Source organism: Uranotaenia lowii, chromosome 2, assembly GCF_029784155.1.
Source record: "Uranotaenia lowii strain MFRU-FL chromosome 2, ASM2978415v1, whole genome shotgun sequence".
NCBI classification, from domain to species: domain Eukaryota; kingdom Metazoa; phylum Arthropoda; class Insecta; order Diptera; family Culicidae; genus Uranotaenia; species Uranotaenia lowii.
The window spans coordinates 231,382,240-231,397,488 of NC_073692.1; the positions used below are offsets into that span (position 1 = coordinate 231,382,240).

Genomic DNA, 15,249 nt, shown 5'->3' on the forward strand with positions numbered 1-15,249 from the left:
AGTAACGATCGCGGAGGCTACACATTCACTGAATGATTTCGTGATTTAATTGATCGTGAGTCGCTAAGATGTTCCCCGGCAAGGTTTTATGATCGTCGAATAACTTCACACGTTTCTAAAATCGAGCGTCGGTCGCCGTCCTCATCAGATGACCTGGTTGTTTTGAGAGGGCACACAAAAACTCCCATTGATATTAGTTGATTGATTTACAATAGGGACAGTGACCTCTGGAATCTTGTTACAAACAACTTCAACGGCAACAAGAATGGAACCCGAAATAGTTGGGAACGTTCGATTCTCAACTCGTGAAGGTTCTATCGGATCGTGAGAGCGGGACCTAACCTCAAAAGGGGTGACAATACGCAAACCGCAACAATCGTTTGGATGGCACTTGTTAGCTAGCGACAATCTGGTAGCTGGAAAACTAGGAGTGTTTTTGCTCGATTTAAAACCCGTCCTTGTTGAAAAACTGCATCGTCATCTACATAAGTGCAGTCCATTCACTCGGTTTGCACAGCCAGACGGTAGTTAGAGTTTACCTTGGCCGACGCATCTGATCTGATCCTGGCAATTAGAAACAAGAAGCAGTAGCAATTTAATGTTCAATTTGCATAGTATTAGAAAGTACTTTAAAAGGTTCAGCAGTATCGTTTAATAAAAATGTGTCAAGACATTCTAGAACAGAAAAAAATGAAAGCATTAAGAAAAATATTTGTGCATCTGTAATCCTTCCCCTGACCCGGATAATGATTCTGCTGTTTAGATTTCTTCATTTTAAAATTAACATAATCTTTTTTAACTTTTTTTTTCAGATCGGCTGATGAGTCATGTAGAAAAACAGCGCTACGATGGCTGGTACAATAATCTGGCACATCCCGATTGGGGAGCAGTTGGTAAGTGTCCAATTAATTTTTAAGAAATAAAAAAGCATATGATGTTAAGTACCAAGAGTGGCTCAAATCAGTCAACTTGTTTTTCCTATCTGAATGATTTTCATAGTCGTATCTCAGGAAATTCTCTCGTTTGGAATATTTCGTTTTATTGCTTTGTTCAGCTAGAGTGTATTCATGAATATTTTCTTTTCTAAAAATTCTCATTTTTAACAGTTGAGATTAAAATTCCCAATACACGAAGGTGAATTCTGCTTCAGTGAGTTTGCTTTTTCAAGGATTTTCATCCTTTGAGATGATACAATGTATCATTGATACATCATCGAAGAGACGAACCAGCCCGAGGCTGAAAGTCTCTATAATAAAGAAAAAAAAAAAAAAGATACATCATTGGGATCAGAGGGGTGCTAGTGCCTAAATGATAGTTTCGAGAAAACGCGCTTCAAAGTTGTGAAAGTGCTCGATTTTTTATATTCATTTTCGAATTCGAGCACTTTTAATACAATCGAAAAAGTTATCAAAAAATTATAAAAATTCTGAGTTTTGCACCAGATGAACATTGAAACATGAAAAAACGTTGGGTGTACTTAACTGAAAATTGATGATTTTGGCACTTGCCCCCTTCTGATCCTGAGGGCCTCATTTAATGTCAGTAACGTATTACACTCAAAACTACCCAAAACAGAGCAGACCATCTGTGAATTGGAATAATATTCCTTTCTCATTTGATGTAGTAGATTACGAATGTTCTCGGATTTAATTGTTCCTGAAAAGTTTCACGAAATTTGAAAGAACCTGAAAGGTCAAGACTAAAATAATATTTTCAAATGCTCAAACCTTGTGCGAAACTGTTCATGAAGTTTAAATGGTTTTAAAAAAAATGCTTCCTTTTAGTTTTGATGATCATAAATTTACAAATATGAACAACGCTTAGCCTTACAGAAATGTTCAAAAGATGGCTTTGAGTGAAAACTTTATTTTTTGAAAATAAGTATTTATTGCTAATTTTTGCACCATTCGAAAGCTGAGACTTTCCCCTTTCATTTGAGCCCAAATTTGAAACAATCCATCGGGGAGTATAGAACAATTTAGTTTTTTGAAGTTTTTTTTTACCCTTTTTCATGGATTTTTCAAAGACAAAATCATACACTCAGAAAAATACTATTATGTTTGCCATAAGATTCTCTTATGAAGAAGTGCCATAATAAAAATCATTTAAATTCATAAGATTGTCTTATGACGCAAATGAATTCTGAAGATGAACGCCTACTGCAATAAGAGTTTGTAGCTTTTCATAAGAGGCTCTTATAAAAATCGGAAATCACTTTCTAATAAGAATAATTTTTAAAATTGGTTGATGAACGGCTTTTCAGTCAATTTTTAAAATCAAAACGATTGTTATTTATTACTATCCAGACGTTTCGGCTATTTGTTGTAGCCTTCTTCAGTGGAAAATAATTGTCAGGTTCGTTTCTTGTCTAGTTTCTATTGTAGCTAAAGACCAATGGTTGAATTTAGCTACAATAGAAACTAGACAAGAAACGAACTTGACAATTATTTTCCACTGAAGAAGGCTACAACAAATAGCCGAAACGTCTGGATAGTAATAAATAACAATCGTTTTGATTTTAAAAATTGACTGAAAAGCCGTTCATCAACCAATTTAAAAAAAATTTAACTCAGTCGAATATCAAAAACAAATAAGAATAATTTAAGATATTTGATGCAGAAACATTTACTTTATTGTTTTCCAAAACTAAATTAAATCATTCATGGTCACCATCAGCAGCACATCAACACCCAGTTCCACCAATAAATTTTTGCCGCATCCAATTTTTCGACGTTTCGTTTTTTTGCCGATCAGCTTGCTGAAAAGTAAACAAAAAATATGTTTTGGTTTATAATTAAACCAAATGCATTAAATGCACTTCAAATCAAACTTACCATTCAGGAGATGAAAATTACATTTAACTATTTAAGAAAACTTATAACTTTCAACTGGCGAGTGCTTCGTACCGTTAGACGATGAAAAACTGTTGGAATGAATGAATGTGTTCATTGTTTTTTTCACAATGCCGTTTCTTCTTCCTATCATAAGATAATCCTATGAAAATTTAAAGAATTTCATAAGACTCTTATGATTAATACATTTACACTCCTAAAAGTGGTTCATAAGACGTATCTTATGAATATCGTAATAAAAATTTGCCTGAGTGTACTAGTCACTGTTAAAACGCTTGTCTTATCTTTAGCGTTAATCTCATTCTATATGCCAATAACATAATCTAATGGAAAATTTCCATGGTTACAGCTTTGTAGACAACATCAAAGTGATACAAATTCAGGGAAACGAGTTGTAATTTGACAAACAGAGTGATTATTGTTTCATTAGGAAAATCTAATAAAACTTGTCATCACTGATTGTATCAAGACTAGAAATAGTATTCTTCCTACTTAGTTATTGATTGTAGAGAGTTTAAATGTTCAGGATGGTTTAATTATATTAAAAAATCAATCTTCCACTTAAATTTATTCAAGATGACCTGCAGTAAAAAGCATTTGTGGGGTTTTATTATGAAACAACATTTCTCACTTTTCTTGAAAATTTAATTATTTGTATTTTGAGCTAAGCAAGGGTGAGAACTACATCAAATTGGACTTTCTTCTTAATTTTAAGCCCAAATTTTAAATAATTCGCCTGGATTTCAAAACCAAACATCTTTGTTGAAAATCTTTCATCCTTTTTGATGATTTTTGAAGGTTTTCATACATTTCACTTTTAATGGATCGTAAAACCTTAGATGAATAGTGTGTCATATATAAAATTTAAAAAAAAAATTCAACCTATTGTTTACGTTTGATAGCATAAATAAGTGTTTTTGGAGGCACTCGTGTATGTAAAAATGTGGTCGAATTTAAATTTTCAAGAAAATTCAAAATTGTTCATTTTTGTCAAAAGTTCACGTACTGAACCTAATGTCGTTCATTGATTTTTTTTTTTGGTAAAACAGAAAAAGAAGATATCAAATTTTCAACATCAACTTTGTTTTCAACAATTTTAAGTGGTTGATTTGATTAAATACTATTACATTAATTAAACTTTATGTTGCACATATGGAATTATATATAAAAAATACAGGTCCGTGCGCAGGACGCGTCCATGGGGAGGGGGCGGGGTATGTGCTGTGGTGCTTTAAGTTTGAAACTTGAATTTAGCTAGGAATAATATCAATAATAAAATACACATTCAATATGAAAATTCGAAGCTTTTTCCGGAAAGTGATTAATGAATTGTTCATAACAGTGTTCTATATTCTGAATTATAAATTTGCTGGAAAATAAATTTTTAGCAGTCTAGTTCACGAATTGGAAATCTCTATTTCCGAAACACCAGAAATCGATCATGAATTGAAATTTGGAATAAAACCAAAAAGCTTCTGACATGAGAATCAGTGCACCTAAATAGAATAAAGGAGAGTGGGGTTTCATTAGGATATATTGACAGTTCTACACGAACACCATCCTAGCAGGAGGCCTCAGCCCTAATCTCAAACCATAGAAGAACAGAATCGATTTTTGACAAGCGCGCCCGATAAACGAGATTTTCCGGTACTAATATCGACAAATTCGCCCTGTGGAAAAGCGATACACAGATGTTCGTGCTTTGATTTTTTGGGTGTTCAGGAATGCCAAGTGCATTGATAAAGCATGGATCAAGCAAAATCTGGACGCATTAAAAAGGGTCTATCTCGGAGCTATGTAAATAAAATAAAAAAATTTTGTAACCAAAATATAGGGTTTTTATTGCACTTCAAAGGAAAAATAAGAAAAAAATTATTCCGATGTTGTTTTGATGAAATTTCGAACTATTCGTCGAGAACCACTCATCATAATTTGGACACTCTATTCACTGATCGCAGTGGCCATTTTGTTCCACAATCTCTTCATCTCTGTTGCTTCCCGAGTCGTCCTACCATTCTTCTTCATCTTCTGCTTGACAATTGCCCAAAAGTTTTCGATAGGGCGGAATTGAGGGCAGTTGGATGGGTTGTTGTCCTTTTCGACAAAATCCATCCGTTGCCCGATTCCACTGTAGTACCTCCTAGCTGCAGTGGCAGCTTGCCAAATTTGGCGAAAAGTTTATTGGTCCTTTGTGAGATCTAATGTACGAAACGTTTTTTAAGGCACTCCTCCTTGTACATTTCGAAGTCCATGGTCTTGTTTTTCACAAAAACCGGGGTTTTTCGTCCGCAGCTGCAAATACCTTGCCAGCAGAGGTGCAATGAGATTCCTTCATGTAGCATGCAGCGCACGACTTTAAGCCGATTCTTACAGCCCGACGTCAGCCACGAAAAAATCATCTTGCAAAGTTGCAATTTGTCAACCATCCTTTCAGCAGGGATGTCAACCTTCCAGATTTTATCTGGATCTTCCAGACTTTTTGACCTCCGGCCAGACTTTTTTTTTTGTATCCAGACATCCAGATTTTTAGTATTTCTTCCAGACAATTCCAGACATTTTTTGATTGACAAAGTTTTTTTTCCAAAATTTTAATGTATTTTGGCGTCATTGACTACTTTAACTGACTGGGGTGGAGTAGAATTGTTCGAGCTCACTTCGCTCTAATCAACAGCCCAGTAATTTTTTTCCCACCAAATGACTGTGACCAAGTTTGAATCATAATCGTCCGAATTCAGACGAAAACTGTCTACTATTTTGACATTACTCGGTCCGAACGTGCATACTGGGAGAATTTGGAATCATTTCGTCCCGAACTTATTTCATCACTGGGCTGTGTGAAAAAGCATATCCAAATACAATGCGACCAGCTGGCGGCCATGTGACATTCTTTTCTTGGTGTTTCCGTGTCATGAATGCGTTCTTGCGTCCCGTTCTCGAAAAGTGACTGGTTTTTCGGAAATTTTCCCAAATTTGAGACAGAGAAAGAGCGGTTTCGAAATGGTAAGGTTTGCAAGAAATTTTTTGATATGCCCGAACTTATTTATTATTTCAATATGAAACCTGAAATGAAAAGACTGATATGATTTCTAAACCAGAATCCGAAAAACTCAGGAAAAATTGTTTAATGGGCGTATTTCCCAACTCGAATCAGTTACTAGAAACAAAAACTCTGTAATCAATTTACATTTGTTTCTAGTATAAACATCTTATTGATCAACTTCATTACAACAAGTAGTTATTAAAAATTCACAATAATGTGCCTATTTACGTAACATTCCAAACTGGATCATCTACATACATCACAACTTATCAAATTTAACGCCAGACACAAACGCTTCAAACTTTCCAAATCAAATACTATTTTTGTTAACATTCAGCAGCTCTGTTGGTTTATATTGTGAAATTGCAAAAGAAATTGAAAAAACAGTTTTAGACGTTTCATAACCACTGAAAAAGTAGACATTAACTAATTCAACGTCGCAATCTAGGCTCTGATAAACTTGGCTGAGATTTCTCAAAATGGCGTTAGTTGTCTTTAACGAAAACTTTAATCTGAATAGTTATCTAAAAGTGAAATCAGAATATTGATATTCTGAATTCATAAACATCGAAACCTACGATGTCTTGTTTGAAATCGTATGTACTCAAGTTATGTTATTTAATGTTACAAAAATTATCTCGACAAGCCTCGTTGGAAAAATGCTCGACACGAAGATTTAAATAATTTGCTTTTTATATTTACAGTGTTTTTCGATAATCTATAACTTCCGGTCATAATGCCCTAGAATCCACTGAATGGTTCGCATACAAGTTATTTTAAACACAAACTAATTCACGCTGTGAAAATATACTTCAAGAGTCGTGCTTAAAATATCTTTTACATTTACAATTTCTCCTCCGAGGAAAAATTCTAAATCCATTTTTTAACCTGAATGTTTAGCATTACTTGATAGAAAGGTTTTAACAATGAAAAAAGGTTTTTCAATATTATTAATCTAGATATGACTGTATGCAATCAGAAATGAACAAAATCTTTAACTTTATTTTTTTTTTTCAATTTGGATCCCGATCACTTTTAATTTAAAATCCATAGTTTTATTTTAAAACAATGAATCTGCGATCTAAAATAAGAATTTCTAAATGAACCTGGATTCCGGAATATGAATTGCTAAGCAGATGGTTTATATTCTGAACTTTTAATTTTTGATATGACGTATTATTTTAAAATTTTAGTATTGAAATCAGTTTCTCAACACCTGGGTAGGGAGGATAGAAATTCTCTGCATCATTTTTCATAGCCAAACATTGAGATAGTGGTTGATGTGTTTCGTTTTCACGGATTTGTGATGTGCATTACCAACCAAATGCATTCTTATTTTTGAAAAATTATTTATTTTGGTAAAGATTAACTCAATAACTGGATAAAGCTGTTGAAACTTTGCATTTTGGAACCGACAAAAGCTCAACGTGATATCATTTTTCTAATTTTCTAAAAGGAATAATAAAGCTTTATACAATAACCCAAAGAAAATAAAAGAATCAATTTTTGAACTGGTCGGTGAAATGATCAGAAAAATTTGATGTTCGGGCGGTTTTTTCCCCGACTAGCTCAACACTACAATGTTCCAGACATTTATACCCATTTCCAGACATTTCGACCCAATTGTTCCAGACATTTTTTGAAAATACGTGGCAACCCTGCCTTTCAGTCGTCGTTCGGCAAGGAACGCGTGCGGACTCTACCTGCATGACGCTCTGAAGGATCTGGTGCTTTCGTGCTCGGTTCGTTTCTTACTTATAACCACTTACTTATAAACATATCAGCACCAACATGAGAAAAGGGTATAAAAGACAAAATAAACAAAACCCGTTTTCAGTGGATTCAAATAGCCCAATAGGAGCTCTACTTAACACAAAAACCGTTTTTAGCTTTTCAGTTTTCGTAAGATTTATAATGCAGTTTGAGCAAAGGATCTAAAAAATTTAGAGCCATAAAATGACATTATCCTCACACAGATTGTCTTTTACACCCTTTACTCCACAACAAAGCAAACGGTCTAGATGCAAAACATTAAAAGGGGAAATATGCGGAAAGCTATTCACTCACTCCTGTAGCGAGAACCATAAGCCTTTGTCAAAAAAAAGGAGAAATTTTATCTCCATCCCACTCACACATATGAGACATACAGTACAAAGCAAAGGGTGTAAAAAACAATTAGACAAATTTCATACTCCAGCTAGGGTCTATAAACAATTGCGAGCTATTTTTCCATGATAATACCGTCGCATCGATAAAAACATATTTAGAATGATCCTACGCATCGTTTTGACTATATAGACTTGAAAGATTCCTCGTGAATTTTAATTAGCGATTAAAAAAAGATTGAAAAATTTTCAAACGCGTTTTTCTCGAAACGTTATAAATGAACATAGACCCTTTTCTCGTGTTGGTGCTGATATCCTTGAGAGCGTCATACGGGTAGAGTCCGCACGCGTTCCTAGCCGAACGACGACTGAAAGAATGGTTGACATTTTGGTATCACTTTCTTCCTCCGCGTGCTCGGCTGTCGGCTCAGATTGATGGAGCGAACCGAACCACACAAGAACGAGCCGACGAACGTTTGGATTTGGTAACAAGCAAATTTGCAAACAAACATCGTCGTTGGGGGAACATAAAGTGTGCTTCATTTAATATTGGAACAAATTCTTTTGCTCATTGTGGCGCTCCTAGTGGACGGATTTGGAAACTTCTTTCACCCACGTGTCGGGAAATTCATTACTTTTCACCATGTATTTATGTCACAACACCAAACAATAGCATTTTGAAAACAACCGCCATGGAAGCCGAACGGAGAGATCAAATTGTGCACAGTTATCTTGAAAATCCATTGTTGTCGGCATCGAAGCTAGCTAAACAGCTTAAAACACCCAGAAATACCGTATGGCGTGTTATCAAGCAGTACAAGGAAACATTGACGACGGCTCGGAAGCCGCATTCGAAGCGTCGGAGTGGAACTGTCGACCGGAAACTGCGTGGGAAAGTCATCAAGGCCGTCAAGAGGAATCCCAATCTTTCAGACCGCGATTTGGCCAATAAGTTCCAGGCCGCTCACAGTACGGTGCGACGAATTCGATTTCGGGAAGGAAAAAGGTCATTCCGAGCCAGCAAACAGCCAAATCGGACGCTGAAGCAGAACAATGTGGCCAGAATCCGTGCTCGAAAGCTGTACGACCAAGTGCTGACCAAGTTCGACGGATGTATTCTGATGGACGATGAGACCTACGTGAAGGCGGACTTTGGGCAAATCCCAGGTCAAAAATTTTATTTGGCGACGGCTCGGGGGGATGTACCTGCAAAATTTAAGTTCGTGTTTGCGGATAAATTCGCCCGCAAGTACATGATTTGGCAGGGGATATGCAGTTGTGGACAGAAAACCAAAGTCTTTCTCACTGACAAGACAATGACATCAGAAGTCTACAAAAAAGAGTGCCTAATGTAATGTTTTGGCCGGACCTCGCAAGCTGCCATTACAGCAAAACGGTTATGGAATGGTACGCAACGAACGGGGTCAGCGTAATACCGAAGGACCTCAACCCCCCAAACTGCCCCCAGTTCCGGCCGATAGAGAAATACTGGGCAATCACGAAGCGGAGGCTTAAGGCAAAGGGAAAACTTGTTAGGAACATGACTCAAATGAAGAACTGGTGGAATCAAATCGCCAAAACGGTGGACGAAAAGGGTGTGCGCCGCCTAATTTGCCGTATTACGGGAAAAGTACGAGAATTTCTTCGAAACAGCAATGAATAATTTTTTTAATTTTTTTTTATGAAAGAGTAAAGAAAATGCTACATTTGTATGAAAAACAAATTATGAATTCGTTAATAAATGACTGAACTACACGCAATTGTTTGTGTTCCAATATTAAATGAAGCAGACTTTACATATTGATCCGCCCAAGGAGGATTCTAGCGTCTGCAACTTGCAAGCTTGCAAACGTCCTACATCGCATCACGGCGCTGCAAGCAAGCAACTTGCAGACTGTAGCTATCTTCGGAAATGATTCTTTCTGTTCGGCTTAAGGGATTTTATCTTCGGGCTTGCAAGTTTGCAAGCAGCCTCGCCAGATCTACGGATTTCTCCGTAGTTCTACGGATTTTCAGCATTCCTACGGAGCTACGGATCGATGCTCGAAATCTACGGATTTTCAGCATTTCCTACGGATTTTCTACGGATAATCGAAAAAATTCAAGGGATTCTGCGGCTAAATGAAAATAAGACCTGGCGACCAAAAAAAAAGGTCATCAAGTTTTATTTTGCCGAAATCAGTACACAGTAAACGAAAATTACCGAGTTCGGTAATTTTTTTACCGAAATCCTAACATGTGGAGTTCGTTAAACCGTTCGGTAATTTTTCTCATGGCAGAGAAGTGACAGCTGTCAAATATTACAGACCTTTTTCGGTAAAACTTTACCGAACCTCGGCTGATCATATCTAAGATCATCTGTCAAATTATGACAGTTGTCAACGTGACAGTTTGCTATATTACCGAACAACCGGTATTGTTGAACCAAAATGCCTGTAATTATAACCGAAAGGTCGGTAATGTTTAAAAGGAAAACTATAAAAGCTCGGTAGTATATACCGAACAACTGGTAGAATTTACTGTAATACCTTAATAAATTACCGAAAACCTGAAATTATTACCGAAATACCTGTAATTTTTACCCAATTATCTAGAACTATTACCGAAATACCGTAATTTTTTTACCGAAAAGCTGTAAATGTTTGGTATTATTTACCGAACGACCGGTATAAGTTACCGAAATACCTGTAACTATTACCGAAATGCCGGTAAATATTCTCTAAATGCCGGAAAATTTCGGTAAAAGTTACAGAAAAATCGGTAACTTTTACCGAAAAACCCGTAATTTTTACCGAAATTTCAGTAATTTTTACCGACATACCGGTAATATTTAACGAAAACTGTAAAATTTTCGGTAATTTTTACTGATACCCGTAAAATGTTCGGCACTTTCAGCTTACACAGTAAACGAAAATTACCGAGTTCGGTAATTTTTTTACCGAAATCCTAACATGTGTAAATCGTTAAACTATTCGGTAAATTTTTCGGTAAAAAATTAACGAACATCGGTAAATAGACTCTTCATTTACCGATGTTCGTTTATTTTTTACCGAACAGTTTAACGATTTACACATGTTAGGATTTCGGTAAAAAAATTACCGAACTCGGTAATTTTCGTTTACTGTGTATGATACATGCAACCAAAAAACGTTTGATAATTTTAGCTTATGATGCATACACTGTGCTCGAATCGAATCATCCCGCTATGTGTGCACACAGCGCATCATTACCTAAAATTACCATACGATTTATGGTTTTCGGAAGAAATTACCGAAAATTTGACAGTTTTCGGTAAATATTACCGGCATTTCCAGAAGGCGCCTTGAGCGAAAAACCGAGTTAGTTTAAAACATTTTTTTTATTGCCTTTTAAAACTCTTCGGATTTTCATTTTGATCGTCATCGAGCTCGGATTGCCTCTGTAGAAATAAGAGAAAATCGTTACAATAAAATTTCGACACGGAACAAATGTAACTAAACTTTTACCTCTTCCTGTTCAGAAAGGAATTTGATTCCTTGGAACGGTGTTCCCGAAGCTTCCTTGGCAATCCACTTCCCCACCGGCGGAACAGTATTTTCCTGCTGCTCCAATGGAACCACAAATATTAAAGACTTTGACTTTATTGCCGTACTCCTCGGAGCTGCTGCTGCTGTCGCTCGGCGAGCTATCGGCGTAGGTCTTCTTGTTGGGACCTGCTGCCCCTTCGCAGCTGACAAAATGTGGACCGGAATGAGCCGCTAAACTGGCCAAACCTCCCCTACCTCAAGATAAGGCTCCGAATGGAAACGGGGTGAAATGTGTTTTGTTTGAATTTTTTACAACACCACACACGCGAAACCCAAACTTTAAAAAATGGCTACGAGTTTTTCAGCTTCTCGCTCGATCACACGATCAAAGTTGAGGCCATTTATTACGACTGCAAGAGAGCGAAGGAAAATGTAAAAAAATGCCAGAAAAAGACAAACGCATTTTGACGTTTGTCTTGACAGCGGCAGTTTTCAGTTTTACTTTACAGTTTTCGGTGTTTTTTTACCGAAAACTAATTGCGAAGAGATTTGTTTACATATAAATGAACGAAGTTCGGTAGGTGGATAGCTGATTAACGAGGCTCGTTAAAAACAAGACGTCAAGTTGATCAATTACCGAAAATATCCGAATTACAGAAGTGTTTCTGTAAAAAAAATTACCGAACTCGGTAATTTTCGTTTACTGTGTACATTTTTCGATTTTCGTAAAATCTACGAACTTGAGCGGTTTTCAATCTGGCAACGCTGTTTGCAAGTGATCTTAACTTCGGAGAATCGTTTGAAATTTTAAGAACGTGCAGTCATCGCGCGGTTAAATTTTACTTGCAGACAGGGATGCCAATGCGCCTGATTTTTCAGGTATTGCCTGATTTTTCAAAGCTCTGCCTGACAACCTGATAAGCCATGCAATTTGCCTGATTTTTGAAAATATGCCTGATTTTTGCGAATGTGATGAAAAAAGGGGTAATAAGGAACTGGATAAGGTACCATTGCTGAAGTGAAATAGTGGAAATGTGTCTGAATCAAAGCAATCGAAAGATTCCCTTGAATTCTTAGGAAGAAAGGGAATTGAAGGAACACTTGCGATTGTTTTGATGCTTTGATTCAGTAAAATTATTTAACCAAGTAGGCTCACAACACATATAAGATAGAAAATGAGGAGTGGTCGTCGGAAAGGTCGTCACTTTTAGCGAAATTTCCGTTACTTTATCGTAGCCTGATTTTTCCTGATTTTTATTTCATCTGTTCCCTGATTTTTTAATAAAAATGTTGGCAACCCTGCTTGCAGACACGTTCGACGTTCTGTACGTAAGGGAGAAACAATCAGTTTGCAACTTTGCAAGATGATTCTTTCGTGGCTGACGTCGGGATGTAAGAATCGGCACTGCATGTAGCGTAAACGGATCTCTTCGCACCTCTGCTTGCCAGATCAAATTCTTGCCAACTTATCGGCAAAAACGAATTTGAACTTGGCGGGGACATCACCCCGACCAGTGGTTTTGTAAAAATTTTGGCCAGGAAGCCGCCCAAAATCAGATTTCACGATTTTTGAACCAGACCACGTCGGATTTTTGACGTGGGTGTCCAAAATTAATTTTCGCCTCGCGGCTTTCATTACTTTATTGGAACGAAACGAATCGTTATGAAATTTTCAGCACTGATAGAGGAAACATTTCCGAACAAAGTACTGTCAAAACATTCCAGATCCGACAACTAGGAGCGCTATGGTATAATAAACAGTGCGTCTAGATTTTGGATGATCCATGCTTTATATGCCCTGTTGTGATGCTTGTTCACATTTCATATTCATGCAATGGTGGACCTGTTTTAAAAAAAGGCTAGTTGAATAACTTTTTGGAACTTCAAGTCCATAGCTATTTTAGGTCATATTCATGTTCTATAAGTGAAATACAGATTTAAAAGTTGTTTTGATAACTTTTGCAGCACGCGAGATAACAAATTTTGCATTAAAATACAGTAGACTTCATTAATTCACCTCTTTAAAATTTTCGGCCAAATCGCAGGGGAAGGCAGGGGGTGACAAAAAATTGATTTGATATATATTAAATTACGATTATTACATATTTACAAATCAACATGTTCAATTCCCCATTGAACGCTTGAATTAACAAAGTAAACATTGGGAAACTCGATGTTTTGGACTTTGCTTTTATAATATTAAAGCTTTAAATGTTTTATCTCCGTGGATTGGGTCCAGAAAATTTCAAAAGTTACCTACATACAAAGTCTATTTTCAATTTTTGATTTATAGGATTTCAAGAAGATTTAGTTTTCATAGCAAATAAAATTCAAAATTGAAAATCAAAGACATATTTATTGAAAAAAAAAATCAAAATCCTACTTTCTTTCAACTTTATTTCAAAATTAATATAAAAATTTTAAAATCAATACCAAATATAAGGATGAAAAAGATAAGTTCTTAAACATTTTAGAAAGAATTTTTATTTCAATAAAAACTTCTCATCATTTGAATATTAAATGGGTATTAATTTTAATATTTTAACTTCAATTTGATTTGAAACTTCATTAAAAATTCCTAAAAATTTCCGTATTTAAGAGAATGGGGAAAAGGAAACAAGAAAAAAAACTTTCATAACTTTTTTCGCAGAAGTCTAAATTACTTACAAGTTCTTACAGTCTTCATGAAAAACGATCATTGATATCAAACCTTTTTTTATTGTCTTACAGTTTTGTCAAAAATCCAGAAAATTCTTAAAGTATTTCTACCATTATTCAAAAGTTATTTAAAAAACAAAAGGTGAAAGAAAAAAAATTAATAAATTAATCAATAAATTTCTGAATAACGAAACACAGATTTTTTTTCAACTATTCAAATTTAGCTGTTTTCGATTTTTTTATCAATCTTGTTTCACTATGGTTTTGATTTTATTCCCTTCAATAAGTAGTCCTTCATATTTTTTTGGTCTTGGAACAACCTTTTAATATAAATTGAAAAAAGATAAATACCTTAAGTAGTTGAGTTATGCTAAAGGAAGTTATAAGAGACAAGAATTCACACATGATTAATCAAATTCATTAAAATAGAATCTGTGAAAAGCTAAAAAGAAACGCACTGTATGATGTGGTTCAACGACGGAAAACATAATTAACATGCCGAATGAGAGACCACCAACCAACTCAACATACAGTTCGTATCCATGTCTTGAAATTTATGGCTGATCCTTGCAACAGTGAGCCAGATCCTCCTCCAAGCTTTCCATCTTTCGGACGCTATTCAAGTATCCAACCCTTTGTGTATTTCAATTTATTCATGAAAAAATTACCATCATTATTTTTGGATGGCTTTCAATTATTCAAAACATGCTTTGGTTAAGGTCGTCGACTTATTTTTCGCTTGCATTTCCAAAGAAAAATGAGCGTTAAAAATCTTAATACCAAACACATTTTTCAATTTTTTTAAAAAAAAAAGATCGTCCAAAATCCTGGAATCAATTGAGTTATTTTAAAACAATTGTTGGAAAGATTTTTTTTCAATTTTGCTATGCACATTGCGCATTGCACAATTTTCTTCTGTTAACAAAATGTAAATAATAATAATAATAATTAATAAATTAGAGACCTTTTAACCATACATAATGTAAAGCTTCATCCAATTATTACCCGTTCAAAACACATCCGAGTCGTCAATTCAGCCAAACATATTTTGTAGACTAGGGCACCTAAAAACATGTCAATTGAACCTA

General features: G+C 35.5%; 1 protein-coding gene across 2 annotated transcripts in view; it reads left to right on the forward strand.

Moving 5' to 3' along the window:
- Positions 1-15,249, forward strand: part of LOC129744988 (dual oxidase) — a 209,971-nt gene that overhangs the window by 141,286 nt on the left and 53,436 nt on the right. For both annotated transcript variants that reach the window (XM_055737811.1, XM_055737812.1), the window contains exon 3: positions 813-893. In XM_055737811.1, coding sequence (XP_055593786.1) covers positions 813-893 — 81 coding nt within the window. The remainder of the gene's footprint in view (positions 1-812; positions 894-15,249) is intronic.